The sequence below is a fragment of the Bubalus kerabau genome, chromosome 5 (genome assembly GCF_029407905.1).
Source record: "Bubalus kerabau isolate K-KA32 ecotype Philippines breed swamp buffalo chromosome 5, PCC_UOA_SB_1v2, whole genome shotgun sequence".
Classification (NCBI taxonomy): domain Eukaryota; kingdom Metazoa; phylum Chordata; class Mammalia; order Artiodactyla; family Bovidae; genus Bubalus; species Bubalus kerabau.
The window spans coordinates 3,232,180-3,255,790 of record NC_073628.1 but is presented as its reverse complement, the minus strand read 5'-3'; the positions used below and the strand labels follow the sequence as shown (position 1 = coordinate 3,255,790).

Here is a 23,611-nt window from a genome sequence, read left to right as displayed (position 1 = left end):
ACTTTTTTTTTTTTGCTATACCATGTGGCATGTGGGATCCTAGTTCTCTGACCAGGGACCAAACCCGTGTCCACTGGAGTAGAAGCATGGGTCCTAACCACTGGACCCATCAGGGAAGTTCCTTGATGAACCACTTGGAAGCTTCTGGAAGCTGCATTTGCTGACGATGAGGGGTGACTGTTGGTTTATGTCTGTGAGCGATGCCCAAGCAGCCACTTCCTGCCCCGTCTCCTTGGCTGCCCGGGGCCAGGTCCCCTGGGACCCCAGGCTCCTCCTCCTCCTCCTCTGGCTCCCCCACATCCCCAGACCCCGCCTGGCTAGGCACAGGGGAGACACAGAGCATGCTCCCAGATGCTTCCTTGGCTCCACGATTTGCGGGAGCAGGAGCTGGCCCTTACATGTCTCCTTACATATGCATGTCTTCCATGTAATCTGCCAATGTGAGATTTCATCTTTCCCAGCATGCAGCCCCCATAAGCCAATGTTTATTCATTATCCCCGGATCTGTTTCCTATCGTCTATTTCAGCGGAGCCAAAAACAACATCTTAACTCAATAACAGAGCACCATCTGATGGCTTTCGTTCTCCAAAATGAGCCACAGCTCACTCGGCAGGGCGGCCCTTGGCTCCTGTCTGTGCCCCAGCTGGGGGGGGGGCTCCCGGCCTGGCTAAGCATCCCTAGACTGGGTACTGAGGGAGAGACTGCAGGTTTGTCCTCTCTAGAATGACAGATGGTGGGTCAGGGTCTGCCTGCACATCCTGGGAGCATCCCACGTCTTGCAGGGCATGACAACACCATCTTCTGGGGCACTTAAGAGCCCATCACTCATGGATGATGAAGATGGGACAGCCAGTTACCTAAACAGGGTGCCCAAGCCCCAGCACAATTCTGCCAGCTCTGCAGGGGGAGGGGGGTCCAGCTCCCTGTATTTGGGGTGAGGCAGGGAAGGCAGAGACAGAGATCACTGACTTTGGGTCAGGTGAAGGGACTGCTCCCTGAACAATCTCCAGGAGCCAGACTCAAAGACACCATGGCCTGGAGCGCTGGTACTTCCTTAAGTCTTAGAATAGCTCACCACCTTCCCTGTGGTCCACAAACTCAATGGTTTTAAAGAGATCTCATCCAGTAGAGATGGAGAGGTTTAAAGTGAGAGAAGCTCCATCACTGGAACTGAGATGAGCTGTGTATGAGAGGGAGAATGGATCGATACCATCCTCACACAAAGTCCACCATCCTCCCATCCATCCCTCAATCCATCCACACATCCACCCATCCATCCATCTCTCCATCCATCCACATATCCACCCACCCACCCATCAATCCATCCATCCAATCTCTCCACACATCCACCCATCCAACTGTTCATCCACCAATCCATCCATTCATCCACCCATCCATCCACCCTCCCACCCAAATCTTCACCCACGTGACCATTCACCCATCCATCCATCCAATCTCTGCACACATCCACCCATCCACCACTCCATTCACACATCCACCCATCCATCCATCTCTCCATCCATCCACACATCCATCAATCCATCCACACATCCACCCACCCACTCATCCATTCACCCATCCACCCAAAGCCTCACCCACGTGTCCATTCACCCATCCATCCAATTTCTCCACACATCCACCCATCCATCTGTTCATCTATCAATCCATCCATTCATCCACCCATCCACCTACCCACCCATCCAGCCAGCCATTCACCCATCCACCCGACCACCCAAACCTTCACCCACATGTCCATCCAGCCAGCCATTCACCCATCCACCCAAACCTTCACCCACATGTCCATCCACCCGACCACCCAAACCTTCACCCACATGTCCACCCATCCATCCATCCACCCAAACCTTCACCCACATGTCCATCCACCCATCCATCCATCCACCCAAACCTTCACCCACATGTCCACCCATCCATCCATCCATCCACCCAAACCTTGACCCACATGTCCATCCAGCCAGCCATTCACCCATCCACCCAAACCTTCACCCACATGTCCACCCACCCATCCACCCGACCACCCAAACCTTCACCCACATGTCCACCCATCCATCCATCCACCCAAACCTTCACCCACATGTCCACCCATCCATCCATCCATCCACCCAAACCTTCACCCACATGTCCACCCATCCATCCACCCACCCAAACCTTCACCCACATGTCCACCCATCCATCCACCCACCCAAACCTTCACCCACATGTCCACCCATCCATCCACCCACCCAAACCTTCACCCACATGTCCATTTACTGCCCCTCCCTCATCTTCTCATCCATCCCAGAAGTACTTTCTCAGCACTTGGTCCATTTCAGACCCCACGTCCTGTATGGGGAATGCCACTATGAACTACTTGTATCCTCCTGGTTCTTTGCCCTCATAGAAGGGTAATACACCTCGGTCAACTCACCTTACAAATCATATTTACAAACTAACTCACAGGCCCACTCCTTCCATCCCCTTGGCTGGCACCAAGCACACAGATTATATCTGCCCCAGAGCACAGGACGGCCCTGGGCCTGCCCCTGCTGCTGCTGCCCTGAGAGATTTCCAAATGCTGGTGGGTCAGCTTGCAGCCTGGGCAGGTAACAGTCTCAAGACAAGACAGCACAGTTGCTGCCCTTGAAAGTCAGATAATGGAACGGCCCCACGGGGACGGGTTTGTACAGCAAGAAGGGGAGCGGGGAAGGTGTCTGTAGAGAGTTCCATGTGGAGCAGAGCACAGCTCGTGAATAGCAGTCTTTACCATCATCACAGACTGAACGGTGTCCCCAGACTCACAGGTCGAAGCCCTGATCCTCAATATGACTGCATTTGGAAACCGAGTCTTTAAGGAGATAATTAGAGTTAAATGAGGTCATAACTGTGGACCCTCAGGCAACAGAATCGGTGTCCTTGTGAGAAGAGGGGCGACACCAGGGATGTGCCGGCATGAAGGCCACGTGAGGACACGGGGAGAAGACGGCCGCCGGCTCGCCGAGGAGAGGAGCCTTGGGAGGAGCCCGCCTGCCCGCACCTGGCCCTCGCGTCCCGCCTCCGGAACTCAGGACGATGCGCAGCTGCCGTGTAAGCGCCTTGGTCTGCGGCACGTTGCCACAGCGGCCCTCCTCTGCCCACTGCCATCCGCACAGGAGGCCCGGGTGGCAGCAAGAGTTGTCAACCACCCCAGCTGAGACCCCTGCCCCCCAACCCAGAAGCCTGGCCAGTAGGGACCACCACTGTGCAAGGAGGCCGAGGGGGCTGCGGACAGAGCTGGAGACGCCACATCCTGTGGCACCAGGAGGGGCCGTGGAGGAGGCAGGGCTGGTACCCGCGTCAGCAGGTTGCCACGGTAACCAAGGGCCGGCCACCACTGCCGTGGGGAGGGGAGAGGGCCTGGGTCCCAGGTGACACCAAGGACTGAATCCTCCCGATAGAAGCAGACAGACCTGGCAGAGCTCTATTTCGGGGGCAAGCCTGAGCCTGTAAACTGGTATTTAAAACACAGAGCAGCTGCCTGGAGTCAAGGCGCACACACCCAGGCGGCGAGGCTCCAAGCGTATTTAATAAAATGGCGTAAAAGAAGGAGGGCGGTGGGGGGCGGGGAGGCTGTGTGCTCCTGCCACGGTTGTTTAACAAAAACACGCTCATTAGCAGCCAGGACAATGAGTCCCCGTGTCGGTTTCATTCTCCGTTAGGGAACAGCTAGTGACTGGAAGCCGGCTCTCTCGTCGCTTATTAATATTTTGGATTACAGTTGTGCTAATCGAGTCATTTGCCTATATTTTTAAATGTTCTAAAGATAACAAAAACATTCTATTTTGGAGCCGACCATGCCCACTGTGGCATGCTGCAGACGGTTCGCACGCTCCGTGACTAACGGGACGTCTGTTTACGCGGGACTGCGCTGGGCCCTGCCCCCATGGCCGCACCCAGAGCCGCTGGGGGAGGTGGTGCATCTCCCGCCTCGTCTCCCAGGGGGACGGTGGGTCACGGCATGGCCTCCTCTCCCGGGCAGAGAGCCCAGAGGCTCTGGCCTCTCAGCTGAAGGGGTGGCCGTGGCTGAGCACACGGAGCCCCTTGGCTGGTGGAGCACACAACTGGCCTGGGCACGCCCCCTGCCCCCAGCCCTGCCCAGGCCTGGCACGCGATCACACCCACTCCCCCAGCCGCAGTGACTGATTCCGGGGTGGGGGACTACGGATGACCCAAGTCAACCTAACCAGGGCCAGGCCTGGGATGTTTGCCGAGGAGGCAGGAAGACTCCATCTCCTGTCAAAACCTCTCTGCTGGACAAGGACCGAGGAGGACTGAGCCCAGGGCACCGAGGACCAGGCTGAGGTGAGCTGCCTGGAGAAGAAAACAGCCGGCACGCAGAAGGTTTCCACCCGGCTCAGCCCAGATCGTATCCGCCCAACTCAGCCCAGATCGCATCTGCCCAGCTCAGCCCAGATCCCAGGGTGGTCCCAGGCTGTGGGCCTGATGGGGCAGCAGGGAGGACCTCAGGGCATGCTGCTGCAGGGGCTTCTGTGCCAGGAAAGACTCCGGGGGGACTTGGGCCGGGGGTGCTGGACCCCACGTCCGCTCACCATCCCGCCCTCAAACTTGAGGAGGCTTGAAGATGGCAACTGAAAGTTTGGGGTGAGCCCAGGGCAGGGCTGGGGCCTGTGGTGGGGTACAGGGAGGTCTCTTGAGGGCACTGGGGTCCAGGGCAGCCCAGGGGTTTGGGAGCTCCAGGGGCTCCATCTCACGCCTTCTGCAGGCAGGATCACGTGGGTCTGGGGCACACGGAGCAACCGCGCTGACAGTGACCAGCTGTGGCCTTGGCATTGTTCCCACCAGGTCACAGCAGCTGAAACCAGAGATGAGCTGGACTTCTGTTTACTGGGAGCAAGGAAACAAATGCTCAAATGCCCTGTCTGCCTCAGGGATCATCCAGCTTCCGGGTGCAGGGTCAAAGAGCAGGGGTCTCGCTGTCAGCAGAGGAGCCCCCAGTGGGCTGGGCCTCCTGCTGCCCTGGAGAAGAACCCGGGGCACGGGTCTGCACCACGGCCCGAGCGACCCCCTAAGGCTGAGGGGACTCTGAGGTGTCCGCAGCAGTGGGGCAGGGCCGTGGGACCAGGGTAAGTGCCAAGTAGAAACAGAGCTGGGATGAAGAGCAGCCCGTCAATGTCAAGGCTAACCACACAGAATCGATTCTTTCCTACCGGCTTTTTGCGCCTCATCACAGCTCTGGTGGAAGGGGGCGCCTCACGGATCCCAGAGCCAGCCAGTCCTCCTGCGGTCACCTTGGCCACCTCTGGAATGCAGGGGGAAGGGGCGGTTAGACCAAGACCGACAGGGGCTGGGGAGAGGTGGGGGGAGCCAGCACGATATGGATCCACTCCTGCCGTCCAGAGTGCCACGTGCCCTCAGAGCATCGAAGGCGTTGGCACTCCATCATGGCTCCTGGGGCACTGACTCTGTAGAATAAATGTGTGATGGGTGTGGGGGTCGGGCATGTACCTAATTAACTGTCCATGTCCTCCAAATCGCCATCTTCCACACATACTGCACGGTAACATCACTACCCAAGCACCTTGTTGTCAACTCTCTGGGCTGATGCACGCAAACAGGTGCGTCTGTATAAATCGGGACACACCTCCGTCTCTCCCACATCGAAACAAGACCTCCTACAACCCTGCTCCCCCTCCGATGCTGCACAAGCAACCTGGAGCCTTCATGTCCTTCCCGGGTGAAGAAACCCACGCAGAGCCACCGTGCTCCCTTGAGGGAGGAGCCAGCCGGGAGCCGGGGGACTGAGAAGGAGCCAGGGCTCCCCCCGAGTCCCCATCACTCCAGGTGGACGCACATGGGGATTAGTCGGGATCCCGCGCTGGGAACCCCATGGGGGGCTGCCCGAATGCAGGGCTGTGCCGGAGCACAAAGCGTTATGAGTCTGAAAGGATCAGCCCCAGCCCAGACAAGACACCACGGAGAAGAGCCTGCTGGAAACACACATGGTCCTGAGAAATCAGAAGCAAGGTCAAGATGAGCAAGTGCGTCACTTGTGAGAGAAATAAACCACCAAACTCTTCATGGAACCGAGGGGAGCTTATATTAAATATCAACAAAGCAGCCAACGACCCAAGGCCACCGTCTCAGTCTGCCCTTGGCTACCCTCGGCTTCTGGTCTTTGTCATTAGGCGACGAGAAATCAGTTGGTCCTGCTCACAGCCAAAAGAGCCGTAAGTAGGGCTCTCCACTGTGCTGTTCCTTCCCCGAAACATTCCCCTGTTGTTTAGCGCATGTGGGTGAGGTTTGTGGCAACATGCTCGCTTTACAATATACAAAAGTGTTGTTTAATCGCTCAGTCATGTCTGACTCTTTGTGACCCCATGGACTTTGGCCCACCAGACTCCTCTGTCCATGGGATTTCCCAGGCAAGAATCCTGGAGCACTTTGCTGTTTCCTCCTCCAGGGGATCTTCCCAACCCGCATCTCCTGCATTGGCAGGCTGGTTCTTTACCACTGAACCACCAGCGAACACCGATATAAAAGTGGTCCTACACCAAAGAGAAAGCTTCTCAGGGCTCAAGCCAGCCAACTCTGTGCAGAAGCAGCTTGCTGCATGGAAACATTTAAAAAATAACTTCTCCCGTCTTCTGGATTCTATGTATACTCAACATAATTTTCAACATTAAAAAACAGGCACTATATAAAGTGCTAATTGTGAAACTAAAGAATGGAGAAATTGGACTTCATTTAAAATCGTAAAGAACTTTCCACTTGTTAACAGACACAGAAAATAAAAACGCTGTCACAGACTGCGAAAAGTCTTTGCAACAGATACCTGATCAAAGAGTGATACCGGAATCTGTAGAGGACTCCTCTAAGCTGGTGATGGCAAGATAAAGAGCCCAGTTAAAAGCGGACAGAACGCTTGAACTGATACTTTGCAAGAGAAGCTATAAGTAAGGTAAGTAAGCACATGTTGCTCAGTTACTAAGTCGTGTCCGACTCTGTGACCCCGTGGACTGCTGCACACCATTCCTGCAGCCTCTTCTGTCCTCCACTATCCCCGAGAGTTTGCTCAAATTCATGTCCATTGATTCGGTGACACTATCTAACCGTCTCATCCTCTGCCGCCCCCTTCTCCTTTTGCCTTCAATCTTTCCCAGCATCAGGGTCTTTTCCAACAAGTTGGCTCTTTTCAACAGATGACCAAAGTATTGGCGCTTCAGCATCAGTCCTTCCAGTGAATATTTAGGGCTAATTTCCTTCAGGATTGACTGGTTTGATTTCCTGGCAGTCCAAGGGACTCTCAAGAGTCTTCTCCAACACCACAATTTGAAAGCATCAATTTTTCATTGCTCAGCCTTCTTTATGGTCCAACTCTCACATCCATATATAACTACTGGAAAAATCATAACCTTGACTATATGGACCTGTGTGGTGTTTAATAACATTAGTCATCAGCACAATGCAACTTATACCTACAGTAAGATATTCTCCACATTCATCTGAATGGCTGATATTAGACTGATATTCTGCACATCCATCTGAATGGCTGACATTAGACTGATATTCTGCACATCCATCTGAATGGCTGAAATTACACTGATATTACCAAATGCTGCTGAGAAGTGGAGACACCAGAACGCTCACACATGGCCGGCTGGAGTACAAGATGGCACAGTAGTCTGGACAACTGTTTGGCAGTCTCTTATAAAATCAAACACACTCCTATCTGTGGCCCTAGGTGCTTCCCCAAGAGAAAGGAAAAGACATCTGGAGAAAGACTTGTACAAAAATGTGCGTAGCATCTTCAGTCATGAGCCCAGATTGAGAAGCAACCCAAACGTCCATTACCAGGAGCACGTGTGCACATCCTGGGGCATAAATATACAACGAACACGCACTGAAAACAACGTTTACAGAGCCCTGACTTACACTCCTGCAGTGGCATTCAGCAGCGGGAAACACTCCGGGCTCAGGAGTACGTGCTGTAAGTTCCAGCTCTGAAACAACCGCAGGCTACACTGATCTCTGGTGGCTAAAACTGAGGACCCTGTGGGGACTTCCTGGAGACAGACACACCCCCCCACCCCTCATGTGCCTTGCCTCTTGTTTGTAGAAAAGCTTTAGCTTCCCAGGCCTTCCCCAAGTTCCAAAGCACAAATTTTGATTAAATTGATTAAATTTGATTAAATTTATCTGATTGATAAATACAAAACCAAAGGGAAACAGTCAAGCCAGACGGAATAATAGTAGTTTTGCTGTAAAACAAAGTCAAGGACTTTCAGTTCCTCCTCAAGGGCTATAGATGCTATTCTGAGCCACATTCTTGAGCTGTTTTGCAGATACTCAAACCCCCACCAGGCGGAAGAAGTTAACCACATGTTGCTTACAAGCACACAGACCCTGGAGTGAATGAAGCCATAAAGTTGATGGTTGAAATTCCAGAAACATCACGCTGTTCCCTCACCACCAACCAATCAGAGAGCTGCACGTGAGCTGACCACGAACCCCACAACCCTCTCCCTCACACCTGGGGCTTTTGAACTTGAGCTGCCCATTCTCCTTGCTTTGTGACGTCTTGCAATAAACACTGCATCTTTCCTCACCACAACCCAGTGTCAGCAGGTCGGCTGTACTGCATGTTGGGTGAGTGGACCCAAGTTTGGTTCAGCGAAAGAATCAGAACCAGGGTTGCCTCTGGTTGGTGGGAAAGCAGCCAGAGAGACCATTTTGGGGCGATGGACATGTTTTCTTGATTGCAGTTGGAGACATAGGTGTACACATTTGTCCAAACACACTGAACTCTACTACCACGTGGGCATTTTTACTGCATGTAAGTCATCACCTTTATAAAAGATGGTGCTGGGTCGCAATCTCAGAAAGCCTAAGGCAAAGAGAACCCAACAGGAGCCACTCTGGACTCCCACACCCAAAGTGAAGTGAAAAGTGAAAGTCACTCAGTCATGTCTGACTCTCTGCAACCCCGTGGACAGCAGCCCACCAGGCTCCTCTGCGTTCTTAAAAGTGGAGGAAAGGGGGCAAAGCGAGGGCCAGAGATGAACAGCCTGAGGCCTGGTCCATAACTGGGAGGTTTGAGAATGGAGGAGGGACCACCAGTCAAGGGGTGCGGTGGCCTCCAGAACCTGGAAAAGGCAAGTAAATGGACCGTCCCCTAAAGGTCTCACAAAGCAACACAGCCCAGCTGACACCACCACGAGACCACCCTCCCCTCCACCGCACTCCTGACCTCCAGAACCACAGGATATCACACATGTGTTTGAAGCCACCACGTTTGTGGAAAAAATGTCCAGCTCCTAAGATTCTTAACCACAGTGTGGATCACACACTTTCATGGTTATCCACATATAGCATGGATTGGAAGGACTGATGCTGAAGCTGGAGCTCCAGTACTTTGGCTATCTGATGCAAAGAGCTGACTCACTGGAAAAAAACTTGATGCTGGGAAAGACTGAGGGCAGGAGGAGAAGGGGGCAACAGAGGATGAGATGGTTGGATGGCATCACTGACTCTACGAACATAAAGCTGAGCAATGTCAGGGAGATAGTGAAGGACAGGGGAGCCTGGCATGCCGCTCGCTGTCCATGGGGTCACAAACAGCTGGAGACAACTGAGCAGCTGAACAACAACCCACCCTCCCTCCAGGAAGCTGGTATTTTCTGGAGGACACAGGGAGCAGGAAGGCCCAAATGACCCTCACATGGTCGCTCTGGGCTCTTCTGTCCAGGTGTGAAATTGCCAGCAATACCAAGCACCAACATGCCTGAGTCTTCCGGTGGAAGCATCTGGGCAGGATACCAGTGGCGCTGAAGCTGTTAACTTGGGGAGAGAGGGAGGGCCGGATTTCCTCCCGGTCAGGAGAGGAGGGGCGAGGTGTCCAGCAACCTGGAAAGGCAGGTCAAGCTCAAGGGCCTCGGCCTTGCCCTTCCCAGACCAGAGAGGCCGGGTAGCTGCTCACAGGAGGGCACAGGTGTGAGCCAGCGGGTGCTGGGCACTGGAAGGGCCAGGAAGTCCAGCCTGTACCAGGGGCTCAGAATATCATCACCAAACCCATGAAAACACACTCCCATCTGCCTGCTGACCACTGGTCCACCTAGCCCAGCACAACCAGTCTTCCCTTTCAGGATGGAGTGAGTGATAGCTCTTACCTCGACACCCCTACAAGATGGCAAAGGTGACCGTCCCCGTCTGGGTTTAACCTGAGCAGGACTGTGGGAAGCTTAGTACAGACCGACACACTCATAGAATCCCATTCTCAGAAAGGGAACCAGCTGGGTGCCCTCCATGTCTGCAGACCAGAGACACATCTCGCTTTTCCGGGCTCGCCTGTTCAGGATAGCTAATTTCCCGGTCAGGCTGGCCCAGCTAGAGCTGGACTGGGAACCTCGAATGGGTCAGGGCCACCAGACTGCCCACGGATGCAGCAAAGCTACTGGCTGCAAAGCAAACGTGGCTGCTCCTGCCATGCGCGTCCCAAGACTGGGATTCTACCAGAAGTGGGCAGGGCACGTGTTGACCAGGCTCTTACAAGAAACCTCTGCTCTGCGTGGCTCCAGCTCATCCATTTTTCTCAGCACCCTTTTATATAAGTGGAATCCTCATAACATTTTAATCCACTCCTTCTTTCGGCAACCACATTCAGGGCGGGTGTCAGAGCTGTACCTGGGAGTTTGGGGAGGGGCTGGAATGACTTGCTTTGGTGAGCACCGACCTCTTTCTAGCAGTTTTCATTGAGACATCAAACCTCAAGTCCTCAGGGAGGGCCTGGCAGAAGCCGGTGGGAAATGCAAAGCTGCCTGTTATGAAAGTTGGCGCAAGAGATCGATAGAATAGTTTCAAGCATTTAATCAACCCCCAAAGCCTTTTTCCAACGGCTCGAACGCAGGATCCAAGTTTCCTGGCAAGTGCACTGAGCCGCGTTTTAACTACAAGCTTCCAGGCTGCTCTTCCCCGCCGCACCAGTTTCTGGTTCGAACAAAAGCAGGCGGGATGGCGTCCACCGCTCAGAGGATCAGAGATGTCCTCCTGCCAGTACCTGCCGTGCACTGGACATCGCCAACGACGCTGACCCCAGGCCCGGGAGAGGTGGACCACGAGGGCGGGGTCCGCTTACCTGCCTGGCTGTCCCGGGGCTTGCAGTGGACCTCCTCCACACACTCTGCGGGGAACCATCCGATGTGGCCACGGGCGCTGCCTTCCCAGAAGCCGCCTTCGCCGATGCTCAGAACTGCACACGGAAAGGGGCGGGGTTAGTGGGCGGGGCTTGGGGATGAGGCGGAGAAGGGCGAGCGGCTCTGGTCCATTTGCCGGCTGACCACGCCCCCTTCAGTGGGGGACCAGAGGACTGGCAAAGCGTCCCTCGGAAGGGGCAATGCGGAGCCTCTGAGCCCCTCTGCCTGTTAGACCTGGGTGCGAGGATGCAAGCACGGGGCATCCCGGCATCCTCGTATCTTGCAGCACCAGGCATGTGGCCCCTGTGTCCTGTCCCTTGGGTCCCAGTTGAGATGGGAGGTTGGGGGCCTCCAAGTCCTCATCATCAGTTATTACAAGTGTCAGAGTCGGGGGACAGGCCACCCCGATGAAGAGAAGGAACCATGAGGTCCCGAGCTGGGGGTGGGGGAACAAGAGTCCAGGCTCACAGGATGCCCTAAGTTAGTTTGATGAATCAGACTTCACAGCAGGAGATGGAAAAGCAGCCTGCCTGGCAGCTACAAGACACCGCCTGGACGTGAAGCGGGCTGGCCGATGCCCCACATGGGTGGCCCCGGGCCTTCAGCTGGCTTATTAATGAAGAACCTATGGATTATGTTGGTGCTACAAGCAGCAGGGGACGATATACAAGTCCTGAACATCCAACGGAAGGACCGATGCTGAAGCTGAAACTCCAACACTCTGACCACCTGATGTGAAGAGCCAACTCATTAGAAAAGACCCTGATGCTGGGAAAGACTGAAGGCAGGAGGAGAAGGGGACGACAGAGGATGAGATGGTTGGATGGCATCGCAGACTTGATGGACATGAGACTGAGCAACTTCCGGGAGTTGGTGATGGACAGGGAGGCCTGGCGTGCTGCAGCCCATGGGGTCGCAAAGAGTCGGACACGACTGAGCGACTGAACTGACTGACGAGCAGCAGGGAGCCATGGTGCACAGTGAAAACAGGACAAGGGCAGCGGGACAGACACAGCTGCTCTGCCCGCAGGGCTGAGAACGCTGGGCTCCCCTCCCTGGCTCAGCGCCGGGTGCGCAAGGGCCTCAGACGAGGATGAAGCGTATTTGTTTTTAAAGCATCGGTGAGCAATGCAAATCCTAAGACAAGAGGGTCCAGGCATCGCCTGGACAAATGTTTGGGTTGTCAGGGATAAGAGCTCGGTGGGGAGGGTCTTTGTCTCTTAGGCCTGTGATGCTGGGCTGGGGGCGCTCCCCGCCCCCCACAACGCCCCGGCTCCCTCCGAGCACGGCTGTGCCTCAGGAGCTCAGTACAATCTCTGCACGTCTGAAGCTTCTGTAAATTACCCGGGAGCCCCAGGCACCAAGGCTGTGGAGGAGGGACCATAACCGCAGACCTCATCTTAATCTCTGAGACCAGATAAAGGATGCCTAGACCCATGAATTTTGAAGGTCAACAGCACAGAGAACATCAGTCTTAAAAGTCCTTGCCTGATAATTTGAAGAAATGGCCTGAACAAATGAGACGGGCAAGCCCCCTGCTGACCAGGATGATGGCAATCCCTCGGACCACTTTCTCCAAAATTCAGTGCTGGTCTCACACTCTGTGCAGCCTGGCTGACGTATACCATGGGGGCCCAGCTTGGACGAGAGAGGGTCATCTCGGAGCGCTGCCCCAGATGGCCGGCGGGGGACAGGGGCCTGCTGCAGGGCGCTGTCTGGCCAGTGCCCACCCATCCTACTTCTTGGCAGCTGTGAGCAGACCCTTGTGCTGTTGTAGAGGGTCTGGGGGAGGAGGGGCCGTCCAGGGAGACACCGGGCAGCTCCCGGAACACCTGTCTCACTTTCTCCACTTATCAGAGAAGGAAAATGCTCCTCAGCTCAGAGCGGCCCCAGGTGTGAAAAGGACACGCTAACCTCACAGCAGGAACCTCTGGCCGTCACTGCCTCTGCCTGCCTCCGGCCCCCTCCAGGGATGACACACCCAGACCCACGTAGGATCCGTATCGAGAACACGCTTCTGGGTATGACTGTTAGTACAAAATCGCAGAGAGAATGACCAGCCATGGACAGCTGACTTGAGAGCGGGGAGATGGGTGGGAGGATGCGGTCCGCTCGGGGACCCTTCCCAGTGACCTCGGGGGGCAGAGGAGCCACAGTCTGTGCGCAAGGGAGGGAGAAAGGGCCCAGGTTGCTCCTGGGTGTCTGGTTCAGCAATGGTAGCTGGGGGTCCTCTTTCCTGGGGCAGGAGGCAGGGAGGGGATGTGTATGGGGTCCCGTCTAGACCAGGCTGTGTGTTAAGGGAGGGACTCACTTCTGTCCCTCAGTGAGTCCAGCAGCCGGGTCTGCTGGCTCATCCGGCCTCACCGTGGGCCTGCACTCTGGGCTGTCTGTCCACCCACATCCTGGGGAGGGGCTTACTGGCTCTCCAGGCCAGGTGGCCCTGGTACAGCGAAGAGGGAGCTGGGCTGGGCTCATGCATGAATTCCAGTTCTAAGGCACTGAAAAGTCAACAACGTCACACCTGAGAAGCAACCGTCTTCACTGTCCTTTACAGGTCAGTCAGCTCCCCGGAGGCCGAAACAAACTGGCTGGAGAAGGTGCCAGGGGAGCCTCCGCCCCAAAAGCTGCCCCCAGGCCCAGCCCTGTCCCCCAAAGACATGCACCCTCCCTCGTAAACAGAAAAACAATAATAACCACCCACACTGGATTAGGCTGGCAAAGTTAACAGGCCCCCACCCCCACCCCAGCCCACCCTGCCTGGTCACCGAGGAAGGACCCAACTGAGGGGACGGGCCGGCCTCTGGGTTGAGAAAGCCGAGCCCCAGGCCTGCCCACATTCTGCACCCAGCCCCAGATAGGCATGGACATCTACACCACCCAGAACTTCAGGCCACCATCACCAGGAGGAGCAGGACAGTGCCCTGTGCCCAGGCGCCCCTCAGTTCAGAGAGATGTTGGGGTGCACTTTTCCAGGGGCACGGGCTCAGAGTCCACTGGGAACATTAAGACCCGCCTCGTAGGGCTGAACAGAAAAGATGTGAATAACGAAAGCTGCAGGGGGTCAGCAGGACCCCCAGGGCCCACCACCTGCCACCCGCACCCCGGAACTGGAGACAGTGAATCCCGAGGCTTAGTCTGCCCAGTCTGGGGACTATTGTTAGAGCGGCCTGTGCAGCTCACATGATGGGAGCCGATGCCTGCGGACCGCAGCTGCTGGCAGGTTTACACGAAAAACGTGAGCTGTCCCGGAAGCGGTGAGCCTGACGAACAGCAGGCGCCGACAAGTCTCCACCAGCATCTCCTCTGTTATCACCTCCGACACGGGGACAAGGACACGCGGTCCCCAGACATGAAGTGAGCGGCCCCTGGGTCACTGGGAGGGCTCCCCAGGCCCTTCCCAGGCCAGCCTGCTGCAGGTCAGCCCCCCTGGGCCTGAGGGGACAGCGAGGGGGACGGATGGACCCATGGGGGGTGAAAGCCCAGGGCTGCGGGCTGGCTGGTTTCAGAGCCGGGCGGGGCCAGGAGACCCAGCGCTCCGTATCTGGGGGCCCCGGCGGAGGGCGTGCGTGCAGACAGAGCAACCCTTTCGGGCCCGCTTCACCTTCACACGAGCCACCAGACCCCCCCACCCCCCGGGCAGCTGACTGCAGATTCAGGGGTCACCCCTCCGGGAAGAGATGCGGTTATTTTTAGCATCGCCACCGCCCAAGGGTCAGCAGGCAACAGCTGCTCAGCACAGTGAGCCCCAGTGGCCTGACCTTCCCAGCTTCCTCGGAACGGTGGCTGCCCCTAGAGGTGGCTCTCCTGCCCGGGGATCGCTGCCTGCCTTCCTCCTGGGAGGAGGGCGGGGGGGTCATGGCCGCAGCAGACAGACCCCCTGTGAGAGCTGCAGGAGGGCCTGCGGGACCTGGGCGTCTCTGGCTCCCGGTGCCCCGTGGCCCGCCAGCTCTGCTGGGAAGGGAGTTCTCAGGCACTTTCCACACCCGCCCCTCCCTCGGCTTGCAAGTTGGGGAGCAGTGAGAGAGACGCCGCCCCCCTTGCTTCCCCGGGCAGTAACAGCTTTGTGAGCTAACGCCGCCGCATCAGGAGGCTCTTGTCCAGGGATGGCCACATGCTCAGCAAGGGCTTTTTAGCTGCCTTCCGTCTGCACTAGGCACGAAGCCGCAGGCACGCACCGCCTTGGGCACCAGCCAACCAGTTAGCAAAGGCTGTGCCCTGTGGGTGGGTGGTGAGCTGGCCAGATGGGGGCTGTCTCGGGGTCAACTGAAAATTAGTCCACATGCAGGGGGAAAAAAGTCTTCCCCACAATGAGCTCTCGTATTAAAATTCCACATTGCAGGTCATGTAATTTAAATGCTTATACGTTAAAAGTTAGCAAAAATATTGTGTTAAACTATGTAGAGACAATCAGGGACTTCCAATGCTCAAAGGCCCCCCTGGACCCCACCCTCGGAGGCAGCCATAAACCCTGTGTGTGTGTGTGTGTGCACTCAGCTATGTACAGCTCTTTGCAACCCCATGGACTGTAGGCCACCAGGCTCCTCTGTGCAGGGGATTCTCCAGGCAAGAGTGCTGGAGTGGGCTGCCATTTCCTCCTCCAGGGGGTCTTCCCGACCCAGGGATCGAACCCCGGTCTCTTACGTCTCCTGCACAGGCAGGCGGGTTCTTTACCACAGAACGTGGATAGAAGTAGATGGGCCTGATGGGAAGCATGCTCGCTGAGGAGAAAGGGGAGGGGAGCTGGACAAAGAAGACCTTTCTGCACGGCTTGTGGGGACTCAGGGTGGTCCCCAGGGCAGGGCTGTCGGGGGGCACGTGAGGAGAAACCCGTGTTCTGAGTTGGCTGCTGAACCAGAATGAGGAAGCCAGGAAAGCAGCCAACTGGAAACGAGTGGAGGTGTCCCTACAAGGGAAAGAGCCAGAGAGGGCCTGGCAAGCTCAGCACCCCCACATCTCTGAACAGATGCAGAGCAGCTCAGCTCAAGTTGGGGACCTGAGCTGTCACCCAGGCGACCCTCCAAAACGAAAGGAGGAGAAGGAACTGAAGTCACCATCACCGCAACGTAACACCCTGATGCCCAGAACGCAACAGAAGATTGCCAGACACAAAGGCCCCAGAGCATGCGGCCCGTGTCCCGGAGAAGAGAAAAGCCAAGCCGGTGAGCCTGCCTGACCCTCGTGGAGAGACAACAGATGGGGATTTCAGAGGGACGATGACACCCACCCACACTGGGTGGGTTAAACACCACGTGCTTCCAAAGGAGTGAAAATCTCAACAGAGCAACAGGAAGGCTTAGCAGATAGACAGAAACTATATAAAAAAAAATACACACGGAAACCCTAGAGTTTAAACATGTTATTTCTGAAATTGAAAAATTCACAAGATGGACTTAACAGAGAAGAGGCGGTTTCGAAGGAAAGAGCAAGTGAACTTGAAAACAGACCAATAGAAATGACCTGAGGTTAAAAAAAACCAACGGGAATGAAATGAACAGAGCCCCTGGGACTTGCTGATGCCACCAGATGGTCAACTTTGCAGGCATCTGGACCAGCAAAAGGAGCTGAGAGGGAGAACGGGGCTCCAGCTGTCCTTGGAAACGTATAAATCCAGGTGATGTTGGCCAGGTTACTGCACCGGGGGGAGGAGGAAGCAGGACACCGCCTAGTCAAGGCCAGATGGGTTGAACTTGACCGACTGAACCCACAAGGCACACACGCTGCTGCCTGACACGCGTCTTCTGGAAGCCTGTCCTCCATAGCGGGGTGGGGTGGGTGCGCCCTTTCCTGCTCCCGTGGTGAGCTCAGCCACCCCCACGTGGCCCGCCCCTGCACCCCCACCTCCGTCCTGTGGCCTCCAGGACAGCAGAGCTCCGCTACCGCCTCCACCAGCCTCCCGCACGCGCCTGCACTACACCCATCTCCCTAAGGGCCTCACACACCTCCTCTGCCTGGAAAACCACCGCTGGCTCCCCAGTACCCTGGGAACAGAGTCTAACTTGGCACGCATGAGGCTTTTCACCTCCATTTCCCAGGATTCTACTTTGGGCATCCTTCCGTCTCACACGATGGAATGTCGCAGGCCCCCAGGCTGAACCAGTCTCCTGACACCCCTCCTGGAGCCCCAAGATGTGTTTGAACCCGTCCTGTGCTCAGCCCGATCCCCACACCACCCACTCCTGAAGCCCTGGGAGTGGAAAGGAGCTGCCCGTCGAAGCCTCGCTTGCCCCTCCCCTTCCATCTCTGCAGTGGACTCCCATGCCAGATGGGCATGAGCCGACCCTCCTGATGGACATCAGGTCGCTGAGGTCACACTGTAAGGACCGCTCGAATCCCCATTCTGCCCTCCCAGGACCCCGTGTCTCCACAGGGGGCCCCGCAGAAGCAGTACCCTGGAGGTCAGCTGAGGCCAAGGCACCCCAGCCTGACCCCGCCCCGGAAGCAGAGTGGACACTGACCTTTGACCCTGTCGCCACGGTGCAGGGGGATCTCGCCATCGACCTGGGGTTGGTATGGCTTGACGACGACGAAGAGCCTCCCAGGCACCGCGCTGTACAGCTTCCGTCTGGGCCCTGGGTACTCAAAGGCGGACAGCACGTCCTTGTTGGCTCCTGGCGGGAAAGCTGGGCTGTGGCAGGGAAGGGGAGACAGAGAGAGAGAGGTGGGGGTCACGGCCTGAGACGCAGCAGGGACGCGGCAGACCCACGGCCTGTCCGTTCAGGACAAGCGTCCACCCCCGAGCAGTCACAGCGGAGCTCCGGGGCTCTAGACGGGGCTGGAGACGTGAAGACGCATTTGCAGTTAAAGGACACAGGTAATTCCAGCAATCCCACCTCCGGGAAAGTACCCCAGGAGTGAAAGCAGGGTCTCAGGCAGATATCTGCACACTCACATGCACAGCAGCATGATTCTCAAAACATGACCCAAGTGTCCACTGATGGATGAACCGATGCCCAAAATGTGGTCCATCCATACGGTGGAATATTGTTCAGACTTAAAAAGGGAGATTCTGCCACAGGCGACAACATATGGAACCTGAGGACATTCCGCTGCTTCAGGGAAGCCAGTTACAGAAGGACAGATGACGCCTGATTCCACCACGACAGGCACCCCGTGCCGTCAAATCCATAAACAGGATGGGGCGGGGGAGAGGCTGGGAAGTGAGCCTTCCGTGGGGACGGGGTTTCGGTTTAAAGAAGTTCTAGAACAGGTGGAGAGGGTGGGTGCACAACAATGCGAGTGTACTTAATGCCACTGAACCGCACACCTGAAAATGCTCCAGTGGTCAATTTTACGTGCTTTTTTCAATACAGACTCCAGTGGAGCGGCAGCTGAGGCAGGCCCTGGGTGTCTGCCGTCTGACCCGTCTCATGGTAAGTGTCAACCACGCCAGGCGAGGCATCACCCAGGACCCACTGGCACAAGGTTCCACCATCGCGGGGCAGGTGGCCCAGCCCGGCTGCCCCGGGGACATTTCACAAGTGGGACTTGAATGCGTTTTATGTGAGTATTTCACGAAAAGCGTGTGTTTCCAGAGTAACTTCCAGGCCTGACACTGAGAGTGGATGCCTAACTTAACTGGGCACAGTGGTGGAACGAGAGGGAGAGACAGAGAGTGAGCGAGAGAGAAGCACAGCTCCCAGAGAAACGTGCAAAGTGGTTTCCGTAATGACATCCCCGTCTTTGTGACGGGTGACCAGGGCTGACTCCTGGGAGGGGAGGAGAGCATGCGCTCATCAGGGTGACCCTGAGGAGTCACACTGAGCTCTCCTCCAGGGGGAGGGCGGTCTTTAGAAGAGCTACACGCATGTGGATGAATGTGGGCAGGGATTTACGGAGGATGCTACAAAGCTTCCTGGAAAAGCGTTCACGTCTGGCTGGCGTCTCCCAAGAGGGCACCCCACCTGTGATGGGGAGGAGGAGGATTAATAACCCTGGGGGCAGAGTCCCACATCGGGGAGCCACATCTGAGTCTCGGGAGGGGTCCACCCGTGTCACAAATTCATCACCATGAAGGGTGGGGTCCCCAACCACGCTCCTCCATTCAGACGACACATGCCGTGGCCTGGGAGCCCCCAGACGGAACCTTGAGCTTTCTGCAAAGTGTGAAACAGGCGTGCAGGGAAGCTTCTAGAATACGACATGACCACTGACTTTGGGGATTTAATGTGAACCCCCCGATTCCTTTCAGGCTTTGCTTTACCCACGTCGGCATTCCTGATAAATAACATAAGTTGCTTTTTGTTTGCAAGAATTCACGGAAGCGTGACAGTGCTGTATTTTGTTACGCTTATGTTTTCGCTCAAGGTCATGACTGAGAGGTAGGCATGGGCGGAGCCCATGAGTACACATGTGACGTGCTCGCTTGACACCATAATCTGGGAGGAGGACTAACCGCCAGCTCTGCCAGGCTGACCCCAAAGCCCAGAGCTCTCCCCAAACCACGGGAGCAGAGGGCAGGTGCGTGAGCTTTCCCGGGTGCTCACCTGGGCTCAGAACAGAGTGGTGAAAAGCTGCAGCCCCGTGTCTGCATGCCCTCTGTCCCCAGGGATGCCCCTGCCTCTGCTTGCCCCCAACTCCAGGCTTCTCTGACCGAGCTGAAGCCACAGACAGAGGTCACAGCATCCTGGAAAGAGATGCCCGTGAACTTCACACCAGGCAGCGCCAGGCGGCTGCCCTGCACCTCCTCACTTCCTCGCCCTCTGCCAGGTACAGGTCAACATACAGATGGGAAGATCCACCCGGAGGGTCGGAGGCTCCCTCCTCATGGACGTCACTGACCCCAAACACCCCGGAGTCCAGAGCAGCGAGGCCTGCAAGGGCCAGGTTGTGTGACCACCTCTGGCCCAGAGGTGACAGCTGGCAGGACGGCTGACTCACGGGAAGGAAGGACAAGCTAAGCCCCCTGCCTGCGGTGGGAAAGAACCCGGGAAAAGCCAGAACTCTGAGTTCCCTCTGGAGAGGACGGCCTGCCTGCCTGCCTGGTGGGATGTGGATCCATCCATTCAACCTGCCTCAGCTCAGCCTGACTTGGGGCTGGGGCGGGAGGCAGGAGGCGGGGGACAGCGCCTTCACTATGAGGGGCTGAGTATCACCAGGCTCTCCTCTCCAGCTCCCAGCAGGAAGGATGGTAACCAAGTTCTGGGAACCAAGGGGACTCGATTCCTCGGGAAGTGTCTCCTGGAGCCGCTCCACATAGATCCAAGGGTTTGGAAGAGGCTTGGGTCAGCAGAGGGTGGGGGCTCTCGGAGGACACCCCACACCAGGCGCAGAGGCCCTCCTCGCCCCAGCCTCCAAAAGTAGGGCCTGGATCTCCCCTGATGCAGCTGCCATGGGCGCTGAGCGACGGCCGAGTGGGGTCTGCTGCGTGGGGCTCCTGGGAGGATCCGTGAGGGAACACAGATGGAGCCCGCCGCCCCAGCCCCCACCGGCTTTGTCACCGCGGCTTCAGTAGCACTTATCACCTTTGCATCTGACCGTCCATCCATCCATCCATCCATCCACCCATCATCCATCAACTCACCCATCCATCCATCCATCCACCCATCCCATCCATCATGCATCCAACCATCCCTCTATCCATCCACTCATCATCCATCAACTCACCCATCCATCCATCCATCCACCCACCCCATCCATCACGCATCCAACCATCCCTCTATCCATCCACCCATCATCCATCAACTCACCCATCCATCCATCCATCCACCCACCCCATCCATCATGCATCCAACCATCCACCCATTCATCCATCCATCCACTCACCCCATCCATCACGCATCCAACCATCCCTTTATCCATCCACCCATCATCCATCAACTCACCCATTCATCAATCCACCTACTCCATCCATCATGCATCCAACCATCCATCCACCCATCCATCCATCATCCATCAACTCACCCATCCATCCATCCACCCACCCCATCCATCACGCATCCAACCATCCACCCATTCATCCATCCATCCACTCGCCCCATCCATCATGCATCCAACCATCCCTCTATCCATCTACCCATCATCCATCCACTCACCTATCCATCCATCCACCCACTCCATCCCTCATGTATCCAACCATCCATCTATCCATTCATTCACTCTTCACTCACCCCATCCATCATGCATCCAATCATCCATCCACCCATCCATCCAACACCCATCAACTCACCTATCCATCCATCCACCCACTCCATCCATCATGTATCCAACCATCCATCTATCCATTCATTCACTCACCCCATCCATCATGCATCTAACCATCCATCCATCATCCATCAACTCACCTATCCATCCATCCATTCATCTACCCCATCCATCACGCATCCAACCACCCATCCATCCATCATCCATCAACTCACCTATCCATCCATTCATTCACTCACCCCATCCATCATGCATCCAATCATCCATTCACCCATCCATCCATCCATCATCCATCAACTCACCTATCCATCCATCCATTCATCTACCCCATCCATCACGCATCCAACCATGCATCTATCCATCCACCCACCCCATCCATCATGCATCCAACCATCCATCAGGCATCCAATCATCCACGCATCTATTCAACCATTCATCTATCCACGCATCCATTCAACCATTCATCTATCCACGCATCCATCCAGCTATCCATCTCATCATCCATCAACTCACCTATCCACCCATCCACCAACCATGAATCCAACCATCCATCCATCCACTCACTTACCATCCTCCATCCTTCTTACCACTTGTACAAACACCACCTATCCACTCTTCCATCCAAATTTCTAAAGAACCCTGCCAGAGCCCAGCTGATCACTTACTATCAGATTCTGAACAAGTCAGTTAACCTCTGGAAGTCTTGGTTTTCCCATCTGAGAAGACAGGATGATCTGGTGAGAGCCGAGAGTGAGTCAGCAGGAACTGCTCTGCACAGGTGTCGTATGAACACTCATGCCATTACCACTCTGCTTTAGCTGAAAAGTGGGTGACAAGATGCACGTGTCAGCCAGCTGGTTTCAGCCGGCTCCAGAGTATGTGTCACTGGGCAGAGAAGTCAAAGCAAAGACAGCTCTAGCCTGGGAGCATCGGTTCAAGCCCGGAAAACCTTTGCTTAAGAGCAGGAAGAAATTGGTCCTTGAAGATCAGCGTACATCCATGGTTCTAAGTACCAGCAGTGATGTGTGGTCCCACACGGATGCTGAAGCATCTTCCCACGCCAGGTTAATCTGAGCCTTGCGGAGCCCCATTTTACAGGTGAAAGAAACAGAGGCTCCATAAATAATGGCCGAGGCACAGAGATACAGACCTGACCTCACATCCTGGCTCGCTGACCGCAGCCCAGGCTGCCTGCAGGCTCCCTGCTCTGTGCTGGGATGAACTAGAAATTGGGGTGTCTCCCAGGTTCCAGGCTCACACAGGATGGGTGGACAAGAGGGTGCTGAAGGTTGCCTGCAGGAGGCTCTGGCAGAAGGCGGCTTCCAGCACGAGGCCCTGGCCCTGCTGACAGTGTGTCTGAAGCGTAAAAGCTCAGACCCCACACTGCTCCTTGTACCATCAGCATCGTCTCCCTCTCTACCTTCAGGCCGATAGAAGCTCCAGAGCCCTTGGCCCACATGTGGCCCCGGGCACTGTGGCCCCTCCTGGGCTTCTGGGGTGGCCCTGGGGCCCATACCCCGCGCTCCACGGCCTCCCCACGCGGTCCTGAGGAGTGCAGCGGGGATGGACAACGACTGGACGCCCCATCCTGCTGGCCAGGGCCCCGCGACCTGGGGCACGAGTGCACATCAGAGGCTTTCACGGACTCCAGAGAAGCGGGGACCGCTGCCCGACACCCCCAGGGGTCCCCCAGCCACTGGCACCGGGGTGCTGCCTGCTTGCACCTCCAAGACCACCCCGGCTCCAGGAAGCAGGGGGCGGGCACAAGCGCCCCGTGGGATGGGGACAGTCTGGAAGGTATCTTTCCCCTGAAAGCTTCCCCCGGTCTGCTCCGGCCACCTGGGACGCCCTGCCTCTCCCCAACCTGGCTGGCCCCTTTCTCCACCCTAGGGGGCAGCCCCCTCACCCCAGGAGGGGTGACCTGCATGAGCTCTGACTCCCAGGGACTCTGTTAGGGGCTCCCCGTCTTTGACGACAGCTCTGGGGCTGACTTGTCTCAGGGCATCCACCACTGCCCCAGAGGCCAGCCTTCCTGTGCGTTAATGCCCCCAGGTGAGAGCGAACCCTGAGTGTCAGCCGTGCGGGGGAGCCGAGTGACAGGCGAGGGCAGCCCGCGTGCGCCCGTACCCGACTCCCCAGCAGGCAGGAGGCACCCGCTCCCCTGGGCGACCCTTCCCTGGCCCCGCCTCCGCGCCAGGGGGCCAGCGCCTCGTGGGCCCCCTACTCCTGATGTGCGGGTGATGTGCCCCTAGCAGTCTGGGTCAGGCAGCACAGCGAGGGGGCAGGG

At 56.5% G+C, this 23,611-nt stretch overlaps 1 protein-coding gene across 2 annotated transcripts in view; it reads right to left on the bottom strand.

Moving 5' to 3' along the window:
- SHANK2 (SH3 and multiple ankyrin repeat domains 2) overlaps positions 1-23,611 on the bottom strand; it is a 468,460-nt gene that overhangs the window by 265,350 nt on the left and 179,499 nt on the right. For both annotated transcript variants that reach the window (XM_055580557.1, XM_055580558.1), the window contains 2 exons: positions 17,640-17,809; positions 11,127-11,240 (listed from right to left, as the gene is read on the bottom strand). In XM_055580557.1, the coding sequence (XP_055436532.1) occupies positions 11,127-11,240; positions 17,640-17,809 (284 nt within the window). The remainder of the gene's footprint in view (positions 1-11,126; positions 11,241-17,639; positions 17,810-23,611) is intronic.